This window comes from Lycorma delicatula, chromosome 1 (assembly GCF_047948215.1).
Source record: "Lycorma delicatula isolate Av1 chromosome 1, ASM4794821v1, whole genome shotgun sequence".
Lineage (NCBI taxonomy): Eukaryota > Metazoa > Arthropoda > Insecta > Hemiptera > Fulgoridae > Lycorma > Lycorma delicatula.
This window is the reverse complement of record NC_134455.1, coordinates 127,377,240-127,395,826: the sequence shown is the minus strand read 5'-3', so window position 1 is coordinate 127,395,826 and position 18,587 is coordinate 127,377,240. Positions and strand designations below refer to the sequence as shown.

At 33.1% G+C, this 18,587-nt stretch overlaps 1 protein-coding gene across 3 annotated transcripts in view; it reads right to left on the bottom strand.

Annotated features, from left to right (window-relative positions):
* Nucleotides 1-18,587, bottom strand: part of nvy (CBFA2/RUNX1 partner transcriptional co-repressor nervy) — a 508,624-nt gene that overhangs the window by 69,318 nt on the left and 420,719 nt on the right. For all 3 annotated transcript variants that reach the window (XM_075360674.1, XM_075360683.1, XM_075360665.1), the window contains exon 5: nucleotides 13,785-13,931. In XM_075360674.1, coding sequence (XP_075216789.1) covers nucleotides 13,785-13,931 — 147 coding nt within the window. The remainder of the gene's footprint in view (nucleotides 1-13,784; nucleotides 13,932-18,587) is intronic.

Below are 18,587 nucleotides of genomic sequence, written 5' to 3'. Positions count from 1 at the left end.
AGCATCTCACTGTAATGCGCACTGTTTATTGTCGTGCCCCTTTCCACATAATGTTCCAGTACTGGGCCTTGTGAGTTCCAAAAACCATAAGCGTCAGTTTTCCTGCTGACGGTTGGGTCTTGAACTTTTTTTGCAGGGCGAATTTGGATATTTCCATTCCATACTGGCGTTTACTCTCCGGCTCGTAATGATGGATCCGTGTTTCGTCACCGGTGATGATTCTGTCTAAGAAGGTCCTGTTCGTTACCGTAGCGATCCAAATGTTTTTGGCAGATGTCCAAGCACGTTTGTTTATGTGACTGTGGGAGTTGTTTTGGGACCCATCTTGCACAGACTTTATGAAATCCAAGTCTGTTGTGGATGATTTCGTAGGCAGAACTGTGACTAATTTCCAGACGATGTGACGCTTCATCAATAGTTACTCGTCTGTCTAAGAAAACCATGTCACGTGAACGCTCAATGTTTTCCTCATTTGTGGCAGTAAACGGTCGTCCGGCTTCTTTGTCGTGCGTAACACTTGTGCGACCATTTTTGAATTTTACAATCCGTTCGTAGATACTCCGTTGCGGCAACACACTGTTCCCGTACTGTGCCGATAGTCTTTGATGAATTTCGTCCCCTGACACACCTTTCGACCACAAAAAACGGATCACTGAACGCTGCTCTTCTTTGGTGCGAACAGAAAGTGAAGCAGTCATGGTTAACGGCAGGACAGCGATAATGGAACTAACCTAGCAGCATCAAACCTGAACAGACATAACAATTAAACCACGTATGTTCATCTACGCAACACGACAGTACTATCAACATAAACAAAAATATAACTAAATTGCGGATAATAATTGACTTACCCTCGTAATTTCTAAGAAATTTATTTCTAATTCAATCTGTTTTGATTTTTACTAAAATGTTTTAATTATTTTACTAAAATATTTCTCATAAAAGAAAAAACTCGCCAAAAGGAGGTGGAAAATATCCGTTTAAAATTTCTAAGTTCATCAAACGTGTTAAAGCATTTTTTTCATTTTTTCAACAATAATACAAAAAAAAATGTTCTATACTAATTAACAATTGAAAATAAATTCTAATGAAAACTGGTTAAAAGTTACTTACAAAAGGTTTATGTAAATTAAGCCATTATTTAATATTCATTATCGGTAAATTTTAGTAAATAAAAATAATAAATTAAGTAAATAATGCTTGCCAAACACTGCAATAAACACTTTAGGTTTATAAAAAAATAAATAACTATTAACTATTAAATATTATTTTAGATAATACTATTAAAAAAAAAAAAAAATAAATAAATAAATAAAAAACAACAGCTTGCCGTCAGTCTTAACGAATAGAACTTCTTATTAAAATTGTTTACTATGACCTAATAGAAGTCTGTTATTACAGTGTTGTGTTAGGTAAGATAAAAATTTATCACAAGAAAAATAAAGATGTATGAAATTTTTATCCGTCAAAGAATATCCTTTAGACCAAAATACCTTTAAAACCTTTAACAAAATAAAACGAAGGGAATATCATTCAATGTTCTTGTGAGAGAATGCTTTCACATAAAGATTTTTATTAAATTGAAAAACAAAAACTTTAAAACGACGGTTAGATTTTAGTCCTCTATAATTAATTAACAATAAAACTTTTCTTACACTGTTAGTAAAGTAAGTTTCCCAATTATCTAATTCCTGTTTATTTTGAAAACTTTTTAAAAATAATGTTTGTAAAGGTTGGTAGCATTCATAAAACGGCCATCTCATTCATAAAATGTCTAAGAATGAAATGAATGATAATTATTGTGTTATTAATGTGTCTTTATGATATATTTCTAATTTTATTTTGTTATTTATTTTATTATTATGTATTTTTACATCTAAAAAATGATGATGCTCAACTTAATAACACTATGAGAATGATTGCCGGGATTATCAGGTCTACTCCTGTGGAATGGCTCCCGGTATTGAGCCATATACCACCCCCGAACCTGCGCCGTGTGAACGCGCAGGTAATAAGAGAGTACAAGAAGATTATGGACAATCGAAACTTACAATACATGAGGACATTGAGGATGCAAATCGTGGTCACCTTCGATCTAGAAAGTCACCTATCAAAACAGCAATTGCTGCCACAAAGGACGGATTTAACCTAACGGACACCTGGCGTCAAGAATGGACCACAAAGCAGAATAACCAAATCCCATGTATTACTGAAAAGCCGCCGGGTTTTGACTTGCCACGTAAGACATGGTCAACTCTAAACAGAGTACGAACTCAGCATGGTAGGTGCGCTTATTTCCTGTATAAATGGAGTAAAACACCGACGCTCCTTTGTGAGTGTGGTGAAAATAAATCTGTTAAAACATCACAGAAGGTCGTCCTAGGACAGCATATGAAGGGAATCCTGAAGATTACCTGATGGCGACTCCAGAATCAGCAGCTTATATTAATTTGTTAAATCTTTGTTTGTAATTTTTTACTGTAATTGGTGTTGTGTTTTGGTGCCATACGCTAAATAAATAAATATTTAAAAACTTTAAACAATTAATAATTTCAATTTCCTTGGTAAATTTATGTATTTATTAATTTTATTAATTTAATATTACATTTGATTCGTTTTGAACATTTTCATTATATATAATTATGGTGTCATCAATAACGTTTATACAGTAATATATTATGTCGAGTTAGAATTTTATTGATATAAGTACCTTCTAAAAACTGCAAATATATCTCTGCCAAAATTGCCAACATCGGTTCACCCATAGTCAAGCCAAATGGTTGTTTATAATATTGACTGTAATATTGACTATAATATTGAAAGTAAAGTAACGGCATTAACAACACATTTTAATCATATTAATTAATTCGTTTGTATAATGTTTATTTATTTAAAAGCATTAAAAATGAAAAAGTAAATTCAATCTGATAATTTGAATAATTGTCTCATTTTCAGTAACAAATAAAGAAATTATAAATAATATAGTGTTACTGTTGTTTAAATGCTTTTTAATGACAGTTAAAGTTTTATTTAAGTCTATATTAGACTACATATTACAGATATCATACTTAAATCAGCGTGTCTGATGTAATGGAAGCTATAGCTATTTAAATCTTCAAATCGAGTAGATCAGTGATAACAGAAGCACATACTCATTTATAAATCCCAAGTAAAATATCACATATGGTCAGATCGTGTGACCTTGAAGGCCACTCCTCTCTCATCAGATCAACGCCAACCGATCCTACGGTTAAAGAAAATGTCATTCGACCGATCCCTTATATACTTATGCCATTGTGAAGGTGGACCATCCTTTTGCAAAATAAAATTATGCGGTTTATATTACAGTTGAGGATGGAGCCACGTACGCAGCATATCCGATTATGTTTTGTTCGATATCCGAACATTATGTTTTAACTTTTCCAGTAAAATGAAATGTTGACTCATCACTAAACACAATACGTTTAAGAGAGTCGTCATCTTGATGCGTCTATATTTCTATCGTGAAGTCGGCACGCACAGCGTAGTTGGTAGGCTTCAACGCTTTTAACAGCTGTAAACGGTATGGGCACAGTAATTGTTTCCTTAAAATATTTTACATTGTCATCACCGCAACTGCTAGTTCACAGCTGGCCTTCTTAACAGATTTTTAGGACTGCTCAGGAAAGACTGACAACATTTTCAACATTCTCTTCAGAGACACTTGATCGTCTCGTATTCTTCCTTTTAAAAAGACAACCGGTCGTTTCAAACTGATTATGCCATTGACGATTGGAATAATCAGTTTAATTGTGATCCTCCTTTTATTACAAGGAGGATCACAATTAAACTGTCTAAGAAACGCACGTTGAATTGTAACCACAGATTCATATTTAGGGAGCAGAAAAACATAGAACGTTCTCTGTTCAGGAGTAGCCATTTTTGCCAGTGGAGCTGTTAGGCGGAAAGAGAGGAAATCAATCTATGATAAGATTGTAGAGACCAAACATGTATAGTCAAACTAACTATGAAAAATACCTATGACGATCCAAGGCTACTAAATGTAAAGGCTTAGTATGAACCCTGTTATTATGAACTACCTGCACGGCTTGGTGCAGCACAACAGTAGTACGAAACGGCTCTCCATAAAACCTGTTAATGATCTCCCTAACAGCAAGACAACGGCTAAATTTATCAGGAAGTGAAGGGCTAATTAGAAGAAGATTTTATGGTAATGGCTTCAGCTTACGCGGAGGAGGAACGGTAAAAAAATATGCACTACAAAACCGCAAAACAAAACACCGATTTTTGATTCGTGATTTATTAATAAATTGAAACACAGAGAATTTAATAATATTTTATTCCACATTATTGAAAAAGATTAGACTGAGTTATTCCTCTACGTTCGAACATCTCCAAAAATAAATCATTTACATTACTTTACCCGTTCTCTTTAAAACAAAAGAGAATATTCACTAATCAGAAAAGATGTAATTCGTGAGAAGAGCCGTACATTATAATTATATTGATTTTGAAATATATAGACTTTATTGGTTATTATCTATGACTATTCTTTAAGCATTAAAAATGATAAAGTAAATTCAATCTGATAATTTGAATAATTGTCACATTTTCAGTAACAAATAAAGAAATTATAAATAATATAGTGTATATATACTTGTAAACTACAATAGTTAAAAAAAATTATTAACACAGTAGGCTTGTGTAATTTATTTACAACGGCAGGCCTGATATGTCAACGTTTTAACTTTAAAGTTTATAGTTACTAAAAATTATTTCCCAACCTTCATTCTACATGGTAAGAAGATGGGACCTTCTTACAATTCCAGCAACATTTAGGTCATACCGTAAGGGTTGGTCATATCAAAAATTATTTCAGACAAAAGTTTGAGGTAATGTTTAGAGGACTAACGACGAATTAAACTGATTTGCACCGATTCGATACTGTGCTTATTAAGGAAGGTATGATTCCTTTTTGCCTTGGAAACCCCATTTTTTCCATGCCCGGGGCCAATGGTTGCTAAAATAAAAAAAAATTACCTATTTAAGTTTTAGGCCCTTATCCAAAGAATAGTAGAAACTTAAAATGAATCTGTTATTTTACATAATAAGAAACCTACAGCGATATTTTGTTTTTTTCAAAATGGTCCCCCATTTCCACCCTCATGGTCTGATTTTTGCCGTTAACGAACTCGACCGAGATTTTGAGACGAGTCATTTTTAAGGAACAATTTGAAAGTGATTGGCGCAAAATTCGGCAGTTATCGTGTGCACAAGAAAGTGAAATATATATATATATATATACTAACAGACCCGGCAATGCTTCGCTATTGCTAAATTTGAGTGTATATATGTAGATTAAATGAACACAATTAAAAGTTTGATAACACATTAACAAAATGAACATTACGGAACTTCACAAAATTTAACCTTTCCCTTTTACCGTTTCATCCTTTCTCACTTTTCAATTTCCCCTATTCCCTTACCCTTTCCTTTCTCCATTATCATCTCCCCTTTATCGATTTTCATTTCTCATTCCTTTTTCCAATTTTCATTTTTATAACATTCCCTTTCTCACATTATCCCTCTCTATTTCCCTAATTTCCACCTTCACTCCTCCTTCCCCTTTCTTCCCCCAATTTCTCTTTCCCTTATTTAAATTTACCCCTTCTCTTTTTCCCTTTTTTACTTTTTATTTTTTCTCCATTCCCTTGTCCATTTCCTTTTCCCCTTTTTTTTATTTTCACATTTTCTCCTTCTTCCCTTTTACATTTTTCGATTTTCCGTTTTCCGATTTTTCCCTTTCTTTCTTTTTCCCCACGCGTAAATCGGCCAGTAGTTTTTAGTCTATAGTGGACACAGATATCGAAAACACTGAAATAGAATCGTAAGATATTTAGTACAGCCTGTGTTGCTTTTACGTCCAACAGGTAAGGCTGTTTTTAAAAAAAGCATGATTTACCTGTTGCAGGTGTGACATCTTAGATATATATATATATATATAGTAGGTCTGTAAAAACACGCGCGTATTCGAATGCAACGTCGTGTTAAAATTTCAAAGCAATCGGTGAAGAACTTTCGGAGATTTAAGATTTTGAACAAACGAACATTTACTTTTATATTTATATAGCTATATAAATGTACGAGTATATATATATTTTTGAGCTGACGGTGTTTTTGGGGTCTGGGGGGTGTGAAACGCGAAGATATTTCGAAATTTTCCGGAAGTCGAATCATGGTATCCATTACAATAGGTAGCTTTCTTATGAAATCTACCTGAAATAGATTATTAAAAAAATGCATTTTATTAGAACTTCGTTTTCTTTAAAAGTTATCATGTTAAATAGTTATTTATGTTATGAATTTTATTGCACTGATTGGTCTTAGTTTGAGTCCTCTTTAGAAATAATAAGTTGCTCTTAAAGAAGAGACGAAGGCATGCATGTGAAGAGTCTGAATTTTGTCGGCTATGTGCGTTTAAGAGGACGAACAGATTGTGAATCAGAATGTTGTCCATAAACATTTTTTATAAACCCTGTATGAGATGTTATATGTTGTATTGAAGATAGATTTCACCTTTGAAATTCCTACTACAGTAGAATACTGGTAAAGAGATATTTTCAGATAAATTTGAAATATGGTTAAAAAATTTATTATTTATTTTAGGTAGATTTCATAAGAAAGCTACCTATTGTAATGGTACCACGATCTGACTTCCGGAAAGTTTCGGCATATCTTCGCGTTTCATATACCCGAGACCTCAAAACGAATATCAGCTCAAAAGTTTATACATATATATATATATATATATTTCACTTTCTTGTGGACACGATAACTGCCGTAATTTTGCGCCAATCACTTTCAAATTGTTCATTAAAAACAAATCGTCCCAAAATCTCGGTCAAGTTCGTTAACGGCCAAAATCAGACCACCGGGGTGGAAATGGGGGCTTTTACAAAAAAAAAAAAAAAATTACTAGAGATTAAGTAAAATATCAAATTCGTTTATAGTTCCTACTATTCTTTGGATAAGGGCCTAAAACGTATCTAAGTAAAGATTTTCGATATCACTAACCATTAGCTCAGGGGGTTGAAAAAAATCGAGTCTCGAAGACAAAAAAATAATCATACCTCCCTTAATAGACACACTATCGAATCGGTTTAAAGTGATCGTTAATCCTCTAAACATTACCTAAAACCTTTTTATGAAACAATTTTTTATATGACCAATCCTTACGGCAAGAGATGACCAAAATATTGTTGGAATTGAAAGAAGCTTTTCGTATGCTAAACATGTGAAACTATTTTCACATGCAACCAACCATTGTCGTGTTAAGTAAATTTGAAGTTTTTCTTAACTTTAAGGTGGAAGTCTTTTTTAACCTCTACTTAGCACCGGTGAAATCTACCTTCGCCTTCCGGCATGCCGAAGAGATTTTTTTAAATTTTTTTATTTGTTTCATGTTTTGTCCTTGTCGGGGTATTCTGAATCATGCAGATAACCGAGTTACTCTTTCAACGTTTCTATAAAAGTTACTCTTCATTTTTATAAAACCTCAAAATAAAGAGAATATATGATACAGGAAAACAATTACAATAGAGCTTGTTCATAATGTTATCGGCCTTTTGAGACGAGCGTCTTGGATCGCATTTTTTTTTTTATAAAATAATCTGTTCACGTGCCGAGATGAAGCCGAACTGAACTGAATCAAATTGGCCGCTGTAAATGGTTTTCTTTCCGTAGAATTCCTTTAAGATACTATCTTACTTCTATTTTATTAACTCTCTTGTAAAGTTTAATTGATATTATTACCACAAACAGCGCTGTTGACGTTTCCACGATCAACCTTTTCTTCATCGTATAAGATCCCTCACCACTTTTAACTTCCTTGCTCTTTGTATGCTAGAGAAGACAAGGATTATTGAATTGAAGGGGGAGCGTACGGTTCTGTTGAACGCGTTCTCACTTTATCAGTGTAATTCCTACGATACTATGTCCAGAATATGAGAATATCTGCATACGAATTGTAATTTTGAAAAAATTACATACTTTTAACGTAAAGAATAAATAAATGTACAATATATGTATTCTAAAATAAAATTTTCATCCTTGAAATATTATGTGTATACAGTAGTAAATATAACGGATGATAATAAATCATAATTCGTTGTGGATGATGAAACAAATTATTTTTTATTTTAAACTAATTTATTAAAAATATTTTTTGAGTACTTTTCACACTTATCCATTATTTTCTGAAGTATCTTATTGTTTTAATTAACTGTTTTAAAGTAAAAATTTTCTCTTTATCAAATAAAACGATGTGGCTGTATAAAATAAATTCAGAATTTGTTTTTAAAACAAATTTTTTTTTGGATCGTGAACAAGCCGAGCAAGACTTGTGTATTATACGAGTAGAACGCAAATTGCAACATTTAATAAATGATTGTAATAATGATAAAAGTTCATCTAATAAAGAAATAAATTCAAATAAAATATTGAAACACAAACACAACTACAATCTGTTAATAATATACTTGTATGTAGAGGTAATGTATTAGATGGCAGCACTGTTAGGTAGATTTCATAGAAAACTATCTATTGTAATGGTTTCCATGATTCTACTTCCGGAAAATTTCAACATATCTTCACGTTTCACATCCCTCAGACCCCAAAAACACCGTCAGTAAAGTTTTTTGATATCACATGATTTGTAATAATTTTTAAATAAAATAAAGTACTGTAAAATTTAATGACAAATGATGAAGTATTTTTATTTAATAATTATTACAGATGTAATAAGAGACAAGTTGTGTTTGGTTAGTATCGATTAGTTTGTAATGTTAATGTCAATAATAAATTGATTAAGTTTAATGTTAACAACCGTCACTAAATATTAATTTTCAACAAAAAGTAAAACAACATGATGATAAAACGCAATTAGAACCAAACAAAAAAAAAAAATTTAAATTGAGCAAACCTAATACAAAGAATAGATAAATAAAACCAAATATAGAATGTAAATACCTTATAAATAAATAGTATGAACAAGTATTAAATTGTACAATTTTAATGCTTATACTCGTTTAAGCATTATGTAATTTTATATACCTACGCACTTTTTAACAAAGAGGAACCAGTAACATTAATAATTAAGATTTCAAAAAAATTATAATCTATATATAATTATATAACATATTTTAATTATATCTATATATATATATAATATATTATCAGATGTTGTTATATATATGTATATATAAAACAACATGTCCTGACTGACTGATAATCAACGTCCTGCAAAAAACTACTAAGGATAAATTAATAAAAAATTGTATACATATTCTTCTTATCGCATAAGTGAACACTGTGAATATTTTTTTTTTAATTCCGAGTTTAAAGGAAATAATTAAAACAGAAATACATCGGTAAAACTTTTATTATTCTACAATTAGAACTATTTGTTGGCGCTGCTGTCCAGATATTTCGAAAAATTGTGTGTGTGTGTGTGTGTGTGTGTGTGTGTGTGTGTGTACCTAGAGAATGTCTACGTCTACCTAGAGAATGTGTAATAAACACCAGAGGGGACATCAGACCTGAAATTTTCTGGAGAATCAGGATGGGCTGGAAATCATTTGGAAGACATTCAACAGTGTTCAAATCTAACAAGCCAGTGGTCTTGAAAAAACCGTGTTTGATCAGTGTGCTCTTCCAGTACTCACCTACGGATGGGAGACCTGGACTTTAAATGAGTTCGTGAAAGGAAAGCTTCGGACAGCACGAAGAGGCATGGAAAGGTCAATGCTGGGCAATACAAGGAGGGACCGTAAAAGAGCGGAAGACATAACAGCCATAACGAGAGTACATGACATAATGGAAACAGTGAAAGCTCTGAAATGGTGTTGGATAGGGCACATCGCGAGAAGACATGATGGAAGGTGGACAAAGGCGGTCCTTGAGTGGAGTCCAAGAGAGCGACAAAGGCCGAGAGGCAGGCCACCAGACCGATGGGACAGAGGCATTAGAAAGGTGGCTGGAACCAACTGGAAGAGGATGGTGCAGAATAGACAAGCGTGGCGAGACTGTTGAAAGCTTACCTGTCGAACTAGACTTGAAGAGGCTACATATTGTAAAAGATTGAAACAGCTGCATCATTAATAAATATATAAGTTTAAATATTATTTAATAGAATTATAAATAATATGTTTTAATTAACTAATGAAGCGACTATTGATAAGTAGTTCCAATAATAATCGCCTAAAATTATAATAAAGGCCTAAAACTGATATTACCAACCGTTGGCCTCGGGAGTGGAAAAAATGGGGTTTCGAAGACAAAGAGGAATCATACCTCCCTTAATACATACACAGTAACGAATCGGTTTAAAGTGATCATTAGTTCTGTAAATATTACCTCAACTTTAGTCTGAAACAGTTTTAGATATGACCAACCCTTTCGAAAAGAGATGACCAAAATGTTGCTAGAATTGTAAGAAGATGGGGCTTGTCGTATGCTAAACATCTGAAACTTTTTTCACATGCAACCATTGTTGTAATGAGTAAATATGAAGTTTTTCTTAACTTTAAGGTGGAAATCTATTTTATTCCCTACTTAGCATCGGTGAAATCTACCTTCGCCTTCCGGCGGGACGAAAGGGATTTTTTTAAACAGAATTTTAAAATCTCATTTCTTTTTTGCTAAACGCGATAAAAAATTCAAATTATTGATCTGTAATGTGAAAGAAATGGAATGTTGAACAAAATTACCTCCCTCCCCACACGCACATTTATATATAGATATGAATAAAATACAATTATTTAATTAATAACGATTTAACACCTCAGTATATCATTTCCATAAAATTCTTTTGGATAATGTTTCATTAATATGAAATGAGTCGATAATTGAATTTTTCTCTTTATATTATTTAATTGGAGTATGAAGCCCTTTGATATTTTGTTGAAAACTGTAGTTTTATTGCTTGTAATAAATTAATACGAGTATAAGCGTGTAGTTAACAATAGTGGTGGTAGAACAAAGAGGCACAACTGAATATGCTTATATAAGTAGTCAATTTATAAACCTGTAAAGCATTAATTTGACTGAAAATAATATTAGGTTACAAACAATTGTCTGAAAAAAATATCAGCATTAAATACCTACTTAGTAAGCAATATTTTAACTGATCTGTGACAAATTTTAATTCAAAACCGTGAATAAAATGTCTGAAAAAATTCTATTAATGGTAAAAACCGTTTGGAAAGAACAGATAAAACTGAAAACTTTGTTTTTATAATTGGTTAAATCATTAGAATAATTTAAAACTAAAACATTAGCATAACAAAAATTTATGAATATAAGATTGACACAAACTGGCAATATGAATTCATTTACAAAATGTGAACCCATCTTTATGAGGGTCAGTTGAGCAGTTTCTCACCAATTCTGCCCTGATTCATTCTCACCAATTCAACTGCCCTGAGGATTTCTAGCATCATATACTCACCTCCTTTTCTTCTATTCTCAGCTAAATTATTAAGTTCTTAATGCCTTTCTTTTCCTTTCATCTTTTATAAAGATGATTTAAATCTTAAGAAGAGAGGTCAGGAAAAATCCTGACCTCTCTTCTTTGTACGAACGGTTTATTGTTAAATTAAAAAACCTCTGTGTATCACAGAATTCTGGGAATGGGATAGGTTGTATTGTTTTAGCAATCCTGCATTTGCTCTCGGGTAAATCTTTAATTTCTGAAGGAAAAACAATTTTTCTAGTAACATATACATACGTTGATCAACATAAAATCGTCGATCAGTAACTTTAATTATTAGTGAATAATTAAAGGTAGTCTTAAGTTTTCGTGTGAGTTAGGCTGTTCGTCTTTATAGCGGTTCGTCCGAGAGAAAGTCGTATTTTTTCATCGCTCACCTTTTGTCCTTACATTCGATCCTTCTTTTTCTATTAATTATTTCTACAGATAAAGGTCTAACCCAGTTATATACATAGTGAGGATACTTTACCTGTCATATATTTTGGTCGGTCTTTAATGGTCGTGGAAGATTAAGGTGGCAAGAGCAGTGGCAGGCCAGCGACAAGGTTCTCTGAACAAGAGGTGTGATCCCGGACTTGAGGCAGTAGTGCTCCAGTAGATGTAACGACCTCACTTACTACACTGTGCAGCTCTTTACAGGGCACGGTAACTTTGGTGTTTATCTCCACCATATAGGTAGACGTGCGTCCCCTACTTCTGTGTTCTGTTTAGATCAGGACTCAGTAGAGCATACGCTGTTCCAGTGTCCAGAATGGGAGGAAGAGCGGACTTGTGCTGGGATCGCCGATTTGACCCCAGTGGCCTTTTACCACATATAACATCTACGGCGGCCCGTTGGAATCCATTTTATAACTATGCAATGTGCGTCGTAATGGCTAAGGATGTTGAGAAACGAAGAAGAGGATATTAGTTCCGAGATTGGACAGCCCCAGCTGCGAGGCATTGGAACCGGCATACCGGCCGGTTCCGATGCCTCGATGCCGGTTTCGATGCCGGTTCCGGCCGGTATGCCGGTTCCGATGAACAGCTGGGGACTCCAGGTGGTTTGCGTTCTTTACAAATGTTACGGACAGGACCAGACAACAACTGGGAGCGATTTCAGACCGCTGTCTCGATGGGGGATCCCCTTGGTGGTCCCCCATTAGAGGCCAAGGCACATAAAAGACCGAGACCCGGTATCTGGTGAGGGGATGTCACGGTCGACATAGCCAGGTCTGGCGTTTCTACACTGGGGATTAGAGACAGGCGCAAATAAAAGATCTAACCGGCGAGTCGACCTGCCATGCCGGAAGTTAAGCCGGTAGGTGGGAAGGTCCTTTTAGAGTAATGGACACTCCCCTGAGCTGCATTGTACTTAATTGTGGGTCTGGCCCAGATGAGCGGGAAAAGAGAGAAAATAAAAGGTGGTAATATCATTTTAAGTATCAGAAAATACACAATTTTTAAGTAGGCAATATACTTATAAAATATCTTTTGTTCATTAATTAATTACAGATGTGTTATAATATATATGTCAATTTGTTCACAATGGATGTAAATATTGTTTTTGAACGCATTTTTTACTAATACACCTATTGTAATATTCTAAATTCGATCGTAATATTTATTTCTGTACCGTAAAGGATTTGCTGTCAAACAGCCTGCTTTCTGAGCGCGAAAAAATAAAAAAATAAATGTAATTAAAATAACCATTTTATTTTAGATATTTATTTTAGGAGATTATTAATTAATCTGTCACCTTTTTCTTATTGCGAGAACGTATATAAAGCATCTAAGGTACAGGTTGCAATGGTTACCATTACTTCCTCTAAGATTAATAATGTTTACTATACGCCAGTTCTTTGTTGAACAGAATGAAGGTAATAGAGTTGAGTATCTTGAGAATTTTGGTAGGCTTGGTATGCCGATGTGCAACGGTGTAATTAGGTCAGTGAGAAAGATAGCAGAAAACTACTTCACTCCTCATATTCCTTTATAAGCCTGGTATGATGTGCTTCTTATCATGAGAAAGTTCGTAACAGTTTTAAGAGTGACATATATCTTATATCAGGGCATCTTCAATATTTTGCTTGGTCAACATAGAGATACACGTTTATTTGTGAGAGTATTTGCATTATTTAAATACTTGAATAAGTTAACTCTTTATTTACGGTTAATACAATATCTTTTTTTTAATTTTATTTATCTTTAATTATTTAGTAAAATTTTCAAAGTTAATATTCCAGTTAAAACTTACCAGTTTAGCAGTTCTTGCTTGAGCTGAAATTTCCCTTTGCAAAGGAGGTAAATACGCTCTGAGAAATGGTAACACAAATGGCCTTAGAGGGAAATTTGTAACTTCTTGTAAAGAATGGTGAAACTCTTCAACAGTAAGACCATTACTCTGAAAAAAATTAACAAATAAGATTTTTAATTAAACTTACGTTATAAAAATTATACATTTATTTTTTTATCGAATATCTAACTCAACCGTGTTAAAAATATTTTAATAAATTATTACAAATGTAATAATACTTACCATTAATAACAATCTCGGGAAGTTTTAAACGTCAAGTCATCAGATTATTAAGCCAATTACAAAAAAAAAAAAATTTTTCTTTCTTAATTTTATTTTAAACATCTGATTGTTATGAGAGATAAGGAATAATTTTAATTCTATTATTATATCTAGATAAAAAATTCTACCAACTTCTAAATATCATAAAATACACAATTTTTAAGTTTGTGATAAACATAAAATATTTTTTGTTCATGAATTATTTAATTTTAACATATAATAAATTAAAAAAATATTGGGTAAAAATAACAACGGAAAAAGATAAAAGTTAATAAATGCCGATCTCCGTGGCAGAGTGGTAGCGTCTAAGCCTTTCATCTGGAGGTCATGGACTCGAATCCTGGTCAGGCATGGCATTTTTCATATGCTAAAAATTTCCATTCTTATAGGACAAAATTATCAAAGCAGTCGATGCTGTTATCTCAAAGAACAAAAAAAACAAGTTTATACATATATGAATACTTTTTATGAATATACTTGCACTTTATATACATAAAAACCTATAATTTATTTTACCTTAAAGTGAAATAACATTTTTTTGTGTCAAAATGAATTAAAAAGCAAGTGTTTGAATGTGATTTTTATAGTTGGTAAAGAGTGATCACATCGCTGTAGAACATAGTTGAATCAATGTTTTTCTGTAACGATAGAAGGAAGTTCAATTGGAATTTCATAAAGAAAAAACGAAACAATTTCATTTGTCGTTGACATAATGTTACAGTTAATGAAATGAAAATCTTCACGAAAGCGCTATTGATAGTATGTTTTTCTTCAATTTAAATAGTATTTAGGTGGTTAAAATGAATACTCTTTATTATCGCATTTGATTTCGTTATAAGTTTCTAATGTCTCCCTTTTTATTTCAAATTTCTGACAACGAACAACTGAACAAACATTAAAATTAATAGCTATATTATTCAAAAGTCTAAAATAAGCATGGTTCTATATTAAAAACAATTTTAATATAACAAGAATTTGTTATCATAACAAATTCTTGTTATGATAACATAACAAGAATTTCCAATAGGCGCCAAATTGTTTAACTATTGCCTTTTGATTATTTGACAATTAGCGGCTTGATTTGAAAACATAACTGTTAGTGATCAAAGGTAAATAAGGAGATCCGTAATAGTCGGTCTTTGCAAAAAATTGTGATCATTGATGAACATGTGCAAGAAATTTCAAAAATAATATTAAAAATACGTTCCAAATAATTAAAATGTATATGATGACCGATAGAGAATAAAGTGAATATTGACTTAAGAATAATAATCTTACAGTCCCTGACCTATACAATAGAGGTGATTCAAAAAACAAATATGGTTGATATTAAAAATCATCGTACTAATTTTTTTCTTTTTCTGTTTAGCCTCCGGAAACACTACAAGGTATTACTTGTAGTGTTAAAAAAATTTTAACAAAAAAATTTTAACAGAGGATGATACGTATATGAATGAAAATGAAGCGTAGTCTTGTACAGTCTGAGGTCAACCGTTCCTGTTGTATGTTCATGTTATATGCCGCGCCTGTTTGGAAGGATGCAGTTGGTATACAGAGGAACCGAGTCGGACTAGAGAGAATTCATCGAAGAGCCTTGTTAGGTGTGGTGGCAACATATCGGACGGCTTCTTACGACGCGGCGTGTTCTGGCCGGGACTCCTCCCGTAGACCTTTTGGTTCTTGAGCGTGCCAGTGCATGAAGGCGGTGACAGTGCTGAAGGTAGAAATGAAACACTAAGAGTGTGGCAAGACAGATGGAACTTGGGTGTCAAGGCTGGATGAACGAGGAGATTAATTCTCGATTTAAGAATACGGTATAATAGAAGGTTTGGTAAGACGAGTTTTTACCTGACGCAAATGTTATCTGGTCACGGTAATTTTGAAGTGTATTTGTATGGAACTGGGAAAGAGAGAGAGTCGCCTGACTGCATGTATTGTGCTGAATGGGACTCGGTTGAGCACACCCTCTTAAAGTGTGAACTCGAGGGAAGTGCTTCGATGCAAAGATACGGAAGGTAAAAGAAGAGGGTTATAATGTAGGGTTGGGTGGACGGGCCCAACCGGGAGAGCCGGCATGCCGAGGTGTGCCGGTTCCGATATCGATTGAGGACTCCAAGGGACAAGGGTGACTAGGTTAGGGGATACAATCGAAAAGACCCGATACCGGTGAAGGTAATCCAGTAATGGATTCCATTACTGTAATAAAGAATATAAAATATCCAACCAGGGGGCGGACCTACCATGCCGGTCTTACTGCCGTTAGGCGAGGAGGTTCCTTAGAGTAAAAGACACTCCCCTGGGCTGAGTTTTACTTAACTGTATGTCCGGCCCGGGGGAGTGGGGGGATAAAAAAGAAAAAAAGGTCAACCGTTCCTGAGATGTATGGTTAATTGAAACCTAACCAACAAAGAACACCGGTATCCACGATCTAGTATTCAAATCCGTACAAAAGTAACTGTCTTTATAATTTGGTTTGAACCTTAAAACTCTAGACTTCGAAATCAGCTGATTTTCGATGACGAGTTCACCACTAGACCAACCCGGTGGATCATCGTATTACTTAGTTGTAAAGCATTATTAAGTTTTGACGCTGAACTCATTGATTTTTCTTCAAAATCATTGATGACGAATGAATTTCGATTTGATTTGAATTGAATAGTCAGTCAATAACCAAAAATGTTTTGAGGAAGGAAAAGTCAATGGAAACTACTACATCTATAGTAACACTTTGGAGTGAGGTGACTCCGATAATCGTAAGATCATATTTCTTCGAAGATAAGTTAGGTGATCCGATTACAGTTAATAAGAAATCGTTATAGTATAATATTACAGAACCTTTTAATATTCGAGTGAATAGGCTAGCCCTGTAAAAAATGAGATTTCAACAAGGTCGTTCCATGTAGCTCACAAAGAAATGAATCTATTGAAGAGAAGTTATCCTAACCTGTATTGGATAGTCTCAGATTTTTTCCTTGAGTTTATCTGGAATTTAAAAAATATAAAAACAAGCCAGCTATTCCACAGGACTCAAAAAAAAAAAATTTAAAATTAAATAACCACTTTACCACAAGAAATTTTGGGTAGTATAATAGAACATGCCACAGAAAGAGCTCGAATCTGATAGCATTCTAATGGCGGGAACCGGTCTCATTTAATTTAAAAAATAAAAAAAATTTCTGTCCTCATTCGTTTGAAAATTTAAAAAAATATAATGAAAAAAATAGTGATACGAGATTATACAACTTTAATAGACCAGTAATTCTACACGGCACTGAAACATTACAACTAACTAACCTCGAAAAATTGCTCTAGATAGAGAAAAGCTTACTAAGGAAAATCCATGGTATAAAGGTAAGAGAGAAATCAGATAGAATCCAGTCTGAAATCTAACAAGCTCTACCAAAATTAAGGAGACATAGAAACAGTGATAATGAAAAATTAAATTTCTTGGGGTATGATCAGGATGGAGATAAATAAAAATATTTTGACAAGCTGTGGAAGAAGAAAAGCAAATAAAATTGCCTGAAACAAGTAGAAGAGAACCTCCAAAGTAAAAGCTTGAAAAAAGTGGATAGTTACCATGGAGATAACTTTGTTAGAATAATTTACAGTATAAAGTATTTGTGGCATAAAAAAGAAGAGTAGAAGAAATGGATGAGCAAAACCAAACCACGACGAAAAAATTAGAAACGTATGATAGAAGAGAAAGAAGTGGTATCTGCCTGGTACTAGGTTGGCCTTTTTTCATAAAACATCTGCAGTGGACACACATGACTTTCTTTATGCCTAATAAATTACATATAGACATTTTTTTTAAAATGAAAAGTACATAAAATTTTTTCATAACTTATTTTATAACTTGTTAATTCAAAAAAAAAATTATTGTTATTGAATTATTATTATTATTTAATGTAAAACTTTTTTACAATCAGAGGTTACTAATTTTTAATAAATCAATACATTCAAATTTTAAAAAAAAGAGTTAAAAAAGGAGATGAAGTCGGATTGGAGAGGAACAGAAAAAAAAAATCCAAATATTTCATTAATTAAATTTTTATTTCTTTATAACTTTGGAACCACTGAAAGTAAGTACCACTTATGATATACAGTTGAAAAGCTCTCAATAAGGACATATTACTGCAGTTAAGAAAAAGTCCAAAATCCGTATTTTTCGGACTTCGGTTTTTTTGGACACTTTCGGTCCAGTTGATTGCAATCAAAAGGGGAGGTGCAAAACTAGATGTTATAACAGTCTTAAATCCAAATTTCAACATCCTATGACTAATCATTTTTGAGTTATGCAAGATACATACTTACGTAGAGATATCACGCCAAAAGCTAATCAAAATGGATTCAGGGATGGTTAAAATGGATATTTCAGTTGAAATCTAAAAACCGAAATTTTTCGCGAATCCATACGAGGTCTCTGCGCCAAGGTGACATCAGTGTCCTCCGTCTGAGTGACGGAGGATATACACCAGA